General features: G+C 40.1%; 1 protein-coding gene across 1 annotated transcript; it reads left to right on the plus strand.

Annotated features, from left to right (window-relative positions):
- Positions 1–6: 6 nt before the first annotated feature.
- On the plus strand, positions 7–2,407 carry LOC131018551 (uncharacterized). The gene is made up of 2 exons (XM_057947265.1): positions 7–1,842; positions 1,934–2,407. The coding sequence occupies exons 1-2, from the start codon at positions 7–9 to the stop codon at positions 2,405–2,407; spliced, it is 2,310 nt and encodes a 769-aa protein (XP_057803248.1).
- Positions 2,408–12,761: the final 10,354 nt, after the last annotated feature.

The following is a 12,761-nucleotide window of genomic DNA, read 5'->3' on the forward strand; positions in this document are numbered from 1 at the left end:
CAGGCAATGGGTTTGGAGGCTAAGCTAGAGCCCGCTGTGGCTCCTCTTTATGGGTTTTCAGGGGAATCAGTCCTACCGGTGGGAATAATTGAGTTGCCAATGACGATAGGGCAACCATGGGGAAAAAAGACCCGAATGGTCAAGTTCTTGGTCATTGACGCACCGAAACCCTCTTACAACATGATCTTTGGGAGACCGGCGCTGAACTCTTTTAAAGCAATCATCTCTACTCTTTACTTGAAGATGAAGTTCCCCTTGGAAGGAGGCAAAATTGGTGAAGTGTGGGGAGACCAGGCCGTGTCGAAGAAATGCCATGTACAAGTATTAACTAAATACTCCGGACAAAAACGGGAAAGGTTAGTACACCAAGTAGAGGCAAGCAAGAAGGGAAAAATTGGAGTGATCACGGCTTCAGAGCCCGAGCGGAGAGAGATCGCAGAGCTGCAAGGGGGAAATGATAAAACACCCCTCGTCACTACCAATGATACGTGCATGGTTATTGAGCTTTTCAAGGATAAGGAGGGATTTACTACCAAAATCGGGGCACATATGGAGCCAGAATTGCAAAGAAAAGTAATAGCTTGCCTGCGCAGAAACGCTGACGTATTCGCGTTCACTACGGCGGACCTGAAAGGAATCGACAGAGAGCTAGCCGAGCATCGTTTGAACGTGGATCCCACGATCAAGCCAGTCAAGCAAAAGACGAGACACTTCGGTACTGAAAAGGACGCTGCTATTCGAGAGCAGATACAGGCGTTGTTAGAAGCGGGACATATCATAGAAGTACAATACCCGGACTGGGTGTCAAACACTGTCATGGTGGAAAAGAAGGCTAAGACTTGGAGGATGTGTGTGGACTACCGGGACCTCAATGCAGCCTGTCCAAAGGATTGTTACCCATTGCCACGGATTGATCAGTTAGTAGACGCAACGTCAGGATGCGAACTCCTGTCAATGATGGATGCCTACCAAGGATACCATCAGGTTAAGATGTACAGGAACGATATTATTAAAACAGCATTCGCAGTCTGCGCAGGGATCTTCGCATATGTGAGTATGCCATTTGGACTAAAAAACGCTGGGGCTACTTACCAGAGAATGATGGACAGAATCTTCAAAGATCAATTGAAAGAGAATGTGTCGGTCTATGTAGTTGACATGCTGGTACGCAGCACTGAAGCACGCACACATGCGGACGACTTGGAGGAAATCTTCTCGGTGATACAAAGACACAAGCTCATGCTCAATCCGGCTAAGTGTACTTTCGGGGTGCAGTCGGGAAAATTCCTGGGATACAAGGTTACGCCTGAGGGGATAGAAGTGAATGCAGACAAAGTTAGAGCTATTATTGACATGACGGCGCCGCGGAACATCAAAGAGATACAAACATTGAACGGACGAATAACGACACTAAGTCGGTTCATATCGAGGTCAGCAGAAAGAAGTCTGCCCTTCTTCAAAATTTTGAGAAAGGAAAGTCGATTCGAGTGGAGTAGCGAGTGCCAGCAAGCCTTCGAGGACCTCAAGGAATATCTCAAAGGACTACCCGTCTTGACCAAGCCGATACCGGGGGAGCCACTATATCTATACACTTCGGTGGGGGTAGAATCTTTAAGCGCTGTGCTACTGCGGGAGGAAGGAGGTACGCAGAAGCCAGTTTATTTCGTGAGCAAAATCATCCAAGGAGCGGAAATTAGATACACCGCAGTAGAGAAAACAGCTTATGCTATCATGATCACGGCAAGAAAGTTGCGCCCATACTTTTTGTCACACAAACTTATCGTCAGAACAGCGCTGCCTTTTCAACAAATCCTGGAGAGGCCAGACCTCGCAGGAAGAATGGTAAAATGGGCCATTGAGCTGGGCGAATATGACGTGGCATTCGAACCGCGTACAACCATTAAAGCACAGGCCCTAGCTGACTTCATTCAAGAGACCACGAGATGGCCGTTGCGAGGACCATGGACGGCCCAAGGTCGACGGTTCCGTCACCAAAGAGGGGTGCGGAGTCGGAATATACATTGAATCTCCAGATGATGGAGCCTACCAGTTTGCGATCAAGTTTGAGGACAAGCTGTCAAATAACGAGGCAGAATATGAGGCAGTGATAAGGGCTGCCCATATCTTGAAGGAGCTCAGAGCAGACACAGCAATAATCAAGACCGATTCGCAACTGGTAGCCCAGCAGTTGAGAGGCGAATGTGAGGTTCGCGATGATAGAATGAGAGCTTATTATGATCAGATGCAGCAGCTCAAGGAAAAGTTTGAAGAATTGAAAATAATACAAGTACCCCGGGAAGAAAATCGAAGGGCTGACTTGCTAGCAAGGATGGCCAGCGCCGTTGAACAATCATGGAATGACGAAATCACACTCTTGTTTGAACCAAGGAAGAGCCCAGGGATTTAAGTCTGCGCCGTCGAAGTGGGGGATGATTGGCGAGCCCCAATTATTCATTTCTTATGTACGGGAGAAAGAATGGAGGGAGACACAGCAAAATACGCTAGATATGAAAATTTTTGTTTGATCAGCAACCAGCTTTATAAGAGATCTTTCACGAACCCGTTCCTTAAATGTTTATCATCGGAGGAGGCAGAATTCGCTCTAAAGGAAATCCATCAGGGATGCTGTGGAAATCATGCAGGATACAAAGACCTGACCAGAAAAATCATCAGAGCAGGCTTTTACTGGCCTGGCATCGACAGGGATACCAAAGCTTATGTAAAGAAGTGCGAACCTTGCCAAAGACACGCGCCAAGGATTAACGTCCCGGGGGAAGAAATGGGGGTGATGTACTCGGCATATCCTTTCGACAAATGGGGAATTGATATCGTGGGTAAACTGCCAACGGCGCCGGTGTCGCAGCCCGCCCTAACTAAGGATAGTTAAGACGAGTGATCTACGACTAAGGATGAGATTAAAGAATAAGGGGAAGAAAGGGGCGTCATTTGAAACCGTAAAATTTACTCAACTTAAGAAAACTCGTCATAATTCCTCATCAATACTCATTTAAACAGTCTATGAAAGACAACATAAAAACTTAATAAATATCATTAATCAAGTTGTACATCATATGAAACCATTCTCTTAAGACTCATAGTATGACATAACGTACTATAACATCAAAACATTTTGCAGCGGAAAGTAGCTAGACATATGTATGAAGACATATTCTAGACAGGTTAACTATTTATTAACAACCTTGGAGACTCCGCTCATTGCAGCACCATCATCACATATGCTCAACCTGCACATTTTTGAAAAACATATGCAGGGCTGAGTACAAAAGCACTCAGTGAACACATGCCAAACATCTCATCTCATCTCATGCTTATAAAGCTGTAAATATTGTCATTGCCATATGCATAATACAAGGAATTTGTAGAAAGGCCTTGTATTAGCTAAACTCATTTTCATTTCCTCAAAGTTGTCTGCGCAGACTTTTCTCATCAAGTATGTATCATATCTGTTATAACATCAAGTACTGAGAGGGAGGCCTCCCTCTGCAGCACTGTGATCGGCCAACCCGCTCGATGACTCACGACCACCTCAGTGTACACAAATCCTTACTAGTATCTACACTAGCATAGGACCGAATTCTTCATCTCAAGCAGATAGATAACATACCAAAACATCAAAAATTTGGCAATGCAATAACTTCAATATAACATCCTTCATATAATAATTCCCTTCATTTCATAAAGAACCATTCATCATTTGATCATTTTCATAAAATCGAAACTTAACAATTATATCATGTCATTCATTTCATTTCGTATAAGAGGCCTGCATGCAGGGGATCTCTATATACGTGTTTAAGAAAGCCCACCTCGTTGTGTCTCTGTATCAATGAGTATCGTCACTCTCTCCCTCAAGTCGTTACTTCCCAAAAGGACCTTCATCGTTATGAAGAATCAGTGAGAAGTAATTAAAGAAAACTCGATTAATAATCTAATCTCTTTTATGAAACATTAGTATCTCTAATGTTCATCTCTCTTTTGACTATGCTCAAATCCTAATTTCACTAAGAAATTATAATGATTATTTGATGATATATCAAAGTATTCACTAAAAATTTCGGCATGACCTATTCATACATAATGTCAGCCACGAGATTTCAACGCGTGAATCTCACTACGTGAACTCGTCTCTCAACTCAAAACTTAACATCTTGACATCTCTTCAACGCAACCCAACAATTCAAAAATCATCAAAACTCTTTATCAGTAAACTATCATTTATACTCGAAACCAATTGTTCGAGTGTCAGATACCAACATTTATGTGCGTTAATCATAACTCTCACACTCACTCCATTTAGACACATAATCGATATCAAACTCAAATAATAAATTATATCTTAACAATTTATCATGCTCATAATAAAATACTAAATTCCAACTTTAATTAATTAACATGCTTCTCTAACTTATTTATCTCATTTAAACTAATAAATCTAATCCATGCTAATTTCTCATACTTAGCCATTTTATATGCATTTCTCATGCAACTCAAAAACCTCGATAACTTACTAATCATGCTCATCTCATAAATACTCAAATAATTCATAAAGTCTTACTAACATTGCATTAACTCATATGCACTGCTAGTTCACTTACATGACTTCACATACGCCACAAATCTCAACTTAAAATCGAGCATCGCTCGTCTCTGGCCTTATGACTCACGGCCTTCATCAAATTTGAACCTCGGTGTTCAAATTAATCTAAGTAAATTATACGTGCAATATTTAATAAATATAAACACATATAAACTCAAATCATTCAAATAAAAATCAAATATTCACATCCGGGCATCAAACCATTCGGTCCTCATGCTTCTCGTTTCTAACATTCCTCGAAAATTCCCAAATTAATCTAGCATGCTCATGTGATATCGTAGAACACATATATGCAATAATATTCATCATGCAACGTCCCAAACTTCACGAATTTAAATAATCATATTCTAAAAACTTATACAATTTTCGAGCTTGGAAAAATACGAATTTAATATATATCGATCCTAGCATGCCCCTAAGCACAAATATCATGTCAAAACGATCAAACAAAAATCGAAAGACAAGCTAACGGACGAAAAACGGGGCTGCCCTCATGGGTTTCATAGCTACGGTTCGTTCCGTTCTTACTCCCTTCATTAAACATGCTCAACATCTACCCAAGAACAACATACTAAAATTTCACGACGATCCGACGTCGTTTCAAAATAAAGTCGAGAATCGACGTTTTTCGACGTCGACGAAAATCAAAAATAAAACCATCAAAACATAGGTAGAGATCTTACCTACTTAGATACGTGATCGAAAAGATGATCGGCGCTCGTCTCGGTGCTCAAAACGGAGCTCAAAAGCTTGAGCTCAAGCTAAAATGGTGTTATGCGTGTAAATAGTGTGTGTTTTTAGGTGTTGTGTGTGTGAGTTTAGAGTGTTTGGCTGATATCAACGTGAGTTAGTGAGGGGAAATGGGTTTGGGCGGTTGGGGGGTGGTTAAGGGTAAGGTAGGTTAGATATTTAGTCGTTAAATATCTCGTTTCGTCTCGTTTTAACGACTAACTACCCATACTCTTCGTTACTCGCCCTCTCAACTCCTACTCACTTTCATTATACTCGTAATTCTATATAAATATAGAAAACGCAAGCTCGTTCTCGAAATTCTGATAAACGAGCTCGGTTCGTTTATCGAGAAATCCCGATTTACTATTCACTCGTCGTCCAAAAATAAAAACTTTCATTATTGGACTCGTATCGAAAAACTAAGAATATTTCTCGACGACGTGCACGTAAGATTTTGAAAGTCGACAAAAAGACGAAATAGCCGTATTTTACTATTCATCGTCAAAAAGTCAAAATTTTCAAAAACGTCTTAACGGACTCAGATTTCACTTCCGAGTTCACCGTTCTCAATCAAATAATTATCTAGAATTATTCAAATACTCAAACTCAAATACGGATATAAAATCCCACATCATCCTCACATCATCAAAAGAACATCTCAACATCTTTAAAATATAACAACAAAACTTCATATAACTCTTCATCTCTTTACAAAGTAAATCAAACAAGGGATCTAAACCCTAATTACTCAAAATCAAGCAATTAAACACGTCATCAAAAGTCCGGGTATTACATACCCTCCCCCTTAAAATAAATTTCGTCCCGAAATTTGTACCTCCTGTAAATGTTTCGGGTACTTCTCTCACATCTTATCATCAAGCTCTCTTTCCACTTCTTTCTAATTATAACGTCTCCACTGGACTTTAACCAGTGCAATCGACTTATTTCTCAATTGTCGAATCTTATGATTTAGCATCATCTGAGGTATCTCTCTCTTCATAACTCAAGTCAATTTCTAAGATCATTTCTTCTTAGTAAACCACATGGTTTGGATCGAAAATGTATATCCTCTCAATTGTGACACGTGAAACACGTTATGCACATTTCCAAAGCTAGGTGGCAAAGCCAACCTGTACGTTATTGGACCTATCTTTTGCAATATCTCGTAAGGACTTATAACTCTGGGTCTAAGCTGTCCTTTAACTCCAAATCTATTCATCCCCTTTGAGGGTGAAACCTTCAAGAAAACTTCGTCTCCTATCTCGAAACTTTGTCTCACATCTTATAGGCAAACTCAATTTGTGGCAACACATTCTCCCGATGTACTCCTCTATCAAGGATAGTAGTTCTTATCATATCTTCTATCGTCTGCTATGCTAAAATTCATCCTTGTACCCAACTCTTTCTGTAACTCATCCAAGAACGTGATGATTTTTTTTTTTCTGAGGTGATCTTACATCGGTACTCAAAGCAATCTTATAATCTCACGAACGTACAATTGTGCTAACTTATCTGGTCCATACGCGATTAGGATCGGTATGAAAAGTGCAGATTTTGTTAGTCGATCTACAATCACCCAAATTGCTATATTTCCTCTTTGACTTTTGGGTAAAGCTATCACAAAATCCATCGCTATGTGATCTCATTTCCACTCGGGAATCTCCAACGGTTTTAACTTCCCATAGGGTCGTTGGTGTAATGCTTTCACTTGCTGACAAGCTAAGCATCGCTCTACAAACGAAGCTATGTCTCGTTTCATTCCGTCCCACAAAAATCTCTTTTTTTTCACAACCTGATAAATCTTTGTGCCTCCTGGGTGGGCGGTGTAAGGCGTGTCATGAGTCTCACTCATGATCGTATTCTTAAGTTCATCATCGCGGGGAATGCATATTCTCCCCTCAAATAAGATAGCATTGTCTGATGTTTTTTTTTTTTTTGTAACTCTTGAGATCTCCTGCTCTTATCCTTTCTCGTAACTTGTTCATTGTCTCATCTTTCCTTGTGTTTCAATCACCATTTTCCTCAAACTAGACATCGTCGCAACAATACTCGATATCGTCACCGGTGGTTTTATCATCTCTATCCTCATCATGTCAAAGTCCTTTATAAGCTCATCCTCTCTCGTGAGAAGACATCCTAATTTTGACGAGACCTTTCGGCTCAATGCATCGGCTACTACATTGCCAACATCCTTTACTAATTTGAGCCATCTCCTTTGCCTCATGTTAATATCCTTACACTCGAAAAAGTGATTCAAAGTTTTGTGGTCCGTGAAAATCTCACATCTAACTCCGTAGAGATGATGTCTCCAAATTTTTAGGGCATGCACAACGGCTGCAAGCTCTAAATCATGCGTTGGATAATTTATCTCGTGGGGTCTAAGTTGTCGTGATGCATAGACTATAACTCTTCCTTCTTGCATTAAAACACATCCTAGCCCATTCTTTGACGCATCTGTGTAGATGGTATACTCTTTATCCATTTCCGGGACTAGCAGCACTGGTGCTGTAGTCAATTTCCTTTAAGCTCTTAAAAACTCTCTTCACACTCCTCTTTCCAATTGTACTTAGCTTCTTTTCTACGTAATTGTGTCATCGGTCTTGTTATCGTGGAAAATCCTTCAATAAACCTCTGATAGTATCTTGCTAAGCCTAAAAAGCTGCGAATCTCGTTAGGTGTAGTTGGTGATCTCCACTCATGTACAGCTTGTACCTTGGCGGGGTCAACTTTAATTCCTTCGGGTGATACAATATATCCTAGAAAAGTTACTTCGTTCAACCAAAACTCGCACTTGGTGAATTTGGCAAAAAGCTTCTCAACTCTTAGCGTTTCCAACATCGTTCTCAAATGTTTTGGCGCCCCTGCTCATTCTTCGAATAGATGAGAATATCATCTATGAAAACTAGGACAAATTTATCCAGTTATTGATGAAAACTCGATTCATGTGATCCATGAAAACTACTGGTGCCTTCGTCAAACCGAATGGCATAACTATGAACTCATAGTGCTCATACCTCATTTGAAAGCTGTCTTAGGTATATCCTTCTGTCAATATTTCAACTGGTGGTAATCTGATCTCAAGTCAACTTTTAAGAAAAAAAACTCGCTCCTCTTAATTAATCTAACAAGTCACCTATCCTCGGTAAAGCATATTTGTTCTTGAGTGTCAATTTATTCAGTTCTCGATAATCTATGCACATTCTCAACGTGTCATCCTTCTTTTTGACAAAAAGTACTGGTGCTCCCCACGGGGATACACTAGGTCAAATAAAACCTAACTCGAGCAATTCTTGCAGCTGAATCTTCAGCTCTTGTAGCTCCTTAGGCGCCATTCTATAGGGTGCCTTCGACACTGGTGCTGATCCAGGTTCTAGGTCGATAGTGAACTCCAACTGTCTTGTTGGTGGCAATCCTGGTAAGACCTCGGGAAATACATCTCTATATTCCCTTACCACTACTACATCCTCAAAGTTTTTTTTTTTTCTCCTTCATCATTCAAGTAAACTAGGTAAGCTTGTGCTCCTTTCTTCTTTACCAATTTCGACGCCTGAAGTGCCGAAATGATTGGAACTCTCTTCTTTCTATCAATGCCGTGAAAACATGTATGTTCCTTCCCAGGTGGTTGGAAAGTTATCTGTCTCTTCTTACAATCAATCGGGCCAAAGTTCTCTGCTAACCATTCCATCCTTAGAATAATGTCTACGTTCCACATAGGCATTAAGTGCAAGGTTCTTGCTTTCATCTTTAGTGATCCTAACTCAAGCTCTAAGTTAGAAATCATGTGAGAAACTGTAGTATCTCTTCCTACAGGAGTGATTACTCTCAACTCGGGACTAGCTGGTTTTGGTTCGAGTTTGAAGGTAACATGCTTCAACCAATTAAAGAATGCGAGGCTCCTGTATTAAACAAGATTCTAACTGGTGCATCCAATAACCTGCCCATACTACCTTAAAGTCCTGCCTTAAATCGGCACATAAAACTCAGACATCTCTTCATCAGTATCCATCTTCTGATGAGCAAAACGTGATAGCTCACAGAATTCTCGATTATACTCTACAATCGATTTCTTTCCTTGCATCAAACTTCGATAATCAGCCTCTCGCTGCTTACTGTACTCCTCGGTACATACTTCTCAAGAGTAGTCTTCAATTGTTCTCAAGTATAGTCTACCAGTTGCTCAGGTGTTAAAGTCCTCTGACGTGCCTCTCACTAATCTTATACATCAAAAGAATCTAATAGGATAACACAAAAGTTGTAAGGGTCCAACCCTAGAACGACATCAAAACAAATTGTTCAAGAGACTCAAATGAATGACCAGAGGGTAGAATGAAGTAACTACCAGGTCGAACAAAAATGACCTAGAGTAAGAACCCATCTGGCTTTTCAACCGAAAGTTGAAACACGTGGGTTTATAAACCCAAAACACGTCTACTGAGATTTGGATCATGCGGACTGGCCAGGTCCAACATAATCACTCCCCAGTCACACGGGATATACTATCCCGAACTTGGAAATTCTGTATCTTCTAAACCCTCAACATACTATACATAACAAAACTTAAGTTCGCACCAGCAAGCTAAAAGCTTAAACTCAGGGTCTTATGTTCTATACTCGTGTTCCGAATGCTCAACATTTTCAACTCTCCTCTCATGTTGCGGTAGTGGTGGCGGAGTATTATCCCGCCTATCCCTCACATCACACTCTTGACGACATCTTTGAGGCATTTTGTAATCACAAAAGAAAAACTCAACTAGACCAACGCTCTAAGCATCCTCGAAACTCAAGTTCAACTCAACAACTCAAACTCTAAGGAAACCCTTACGGTCACGTTAACATTCATCTGTAAGACAATAAGCACTCACGAAATGCTAACATAAAGGCCACTCGGGTCCACCAAATATATCCATCAGTAGAATGCCTCTTTTTAGAGGACTTACATAAAGGGGTTATATAAACCCTACGAAAACCATAGTATCTATCGTGATGTCCCTTCTAAAACGACACCATTAATAGTACTATGTCTCGGTCTGGACCTCCTACGGTAATTGCTACCAGTTAACTCATCTAGTTGCTACTTTAGCACACTAGGAACATCCATCTATTTAACATCAGTAGGGTACTATATTCGCATGCTCATCTATCATCATGTCAAAAGCTCAAGTATCAGTATCTCCTAAGTAAGTTATATACATCGCAAAGTAATTGAAAACTAATAAAAACAAGGGTGTACCGCTCATACTCTCAAGATCATCCTTAGCTCTAGCCTACATCGGCTTCTCTTCTCATTCTCATCAACTCTAGCCCTCCTCGGCTACTTCTCATCCTCATTATCGTTTATCATTTTATCATCTTTGGTAACTGATACTCAAGAATCGACTCGATATCTACTACACTCTTCTGGAGTCCCTGGTAGAAAACAGGCATCCGGTCAATATAATCGCATAGAAAATCTGGGTATCTGTAACAAATCCCATCTCTTGTGGGTCCAGCGCTCAAAACGACACGTCCCATCATATTGAGAGGATTTCTTCCTTGCTCAATCCTACCACTCGATTGGTAGCACGGGGACTAGGTGCACAATGCCATCCAGTCTAGTAACAACCATAAGGCGTTCATCCTTTCATAGTCTATGAACATGTGTTTGAAAATCTGCTAGGGTATCTCTGTACCACATACTGTATGCCTCGTCCTCGTATCCGATCTTCCCTGAGTTCGATCTCACAGCAGTCCACTTTCGTGCAATGCCAACAGTCCTGGCCAACCTATAAGGAGAACTTAAAGGTGACTCTAGGAACTAACTCTACTTGGCTCCAGCAGCAGAAATAAACAAAACATAACCTAGCAAAACTCCTACTAAGTAGTACTGTTCTCTTAAAACTCAAGCTCAAAACATCTAAATTCTCATCTCGTCCCATCTTTACATAGTAGGTAACCTCTCTAAACAATTATATTAGATCCCTTAATCTAAATAATCGTGACTCAGTAAGACAACTCAAACAATTCTCTCTCAAAGCCATCTCCAAAGACTATAGCTCATGATACCTTCTCAAGTACCATTCAGGTTGCGTGAGCAAAACTCGCGTCACAAAACATCTCAACATATTGTACAATATCTCATTGCAGTATGCTAGTAACTCATCATTAATCATGTTATTATACTCAAACTCATAACTCATACAAACAAGTACTTAAAGCAATTGCTAATTCTCTCAAGCTTTAGCTCTAAGTTCTCATTTCATCCTTCTACTTAGTAGAAAATCTCTCTTAACAATGGCATTAGATTCCTTCATCTAAATCATCGTGACTTATCGCAACTGCTCAAACAATTCTCATCACAAAACATCTCAAATACATCACATCATAATTCATAATTATGCATCCTCAATCATATAACATCATATGATATAAACTCTCTTATGATTCATCATGTAACATCAACATCATACTCTTACAACATAATAACTCATTATTAATCATGTTGTCATCCTCAAACTCAAACTATGCACCTTCAAAGTGTAACATCATAACTCATCATATAACCTCAACATCATGCTCTTCAAAATTTAACGTCAAATAAACTTTGAAATTTTACATACCTCGTTGAGCCTGGTGTGATGGTGCGCTGAGCTCACGGTTGTTAATAACTATTAGCCTAGTGACTCATTCTAGACTAAACTCAAGACTTCAAATTCAGAGCTTAACCTCGCTCTGATACCACTCTGTCGCAGCCCGCCCTAACTAAGGATAGTTAAGACGAGTGATCTACGACTAAGGATGGGATTAAAGAATAAGGGGAAGAAAGGGGCGTCATTTGAAACCGTAAAATTTACTCAACTTAAGAAAACTCGTCATAATTCCTCATCAATACTCATTTAAACAGTCTATGAAAGACAACATAAAAACTTAATAAATATCATTAATCAAGTTGTACATCATATGAAACCATTCTCTTAAGACTCATAGTATGACATAACGTACTATAACATCAAAACATTTTGCAGCGGAAAGTAGCTAGACATATGTATGAAGACATATTCTAGACAGGTTAACTATTTATTAACAACCTTGGAGACTCCGCTCATTGCAGCACCATCATCACATCAGCTCAACCTGCACATTTTTGAAAAACATATGCAGGGCTGAGTACAAAAGCACTCAGTGAACACATGCCAAACATCTCATCTCATCTCATGCTTATAAAGCTGTAAATATTGTCATTGCCATATGCATAATACAAGGAATTTGTAGAAAGGCCTTGTATTAGCTAAACTCATTTTCATTTCCTCAAAGTTGTCTGCGCAGACTTTTCTCATCAAGTATGTATCATATCTGTTATAACATCAAGTACTGAGAGGGAGGCCTCCCTCTGCAGCACTGTGATCGGCCAACCCGCTCGATGACTCACGACCAC

The sequence above is a fragment of the Salvia miltiorrhiza genome, chromosome 3 (genome assembly GCF_028751815.1).
Source record: "Salvia miltiorrhiza cultivar Shanhuang (shh) chromosome 3, IMPLAD_Smil_shh, whole genome shotgun sequence".
NCBI classification, from domain to species: Eukaryota; Viridiplantae; Streptophyta; class Magnoliopsida; order Lamiales; family Lamiaceae; genus Salvia; species Salvia miltiorrhiza.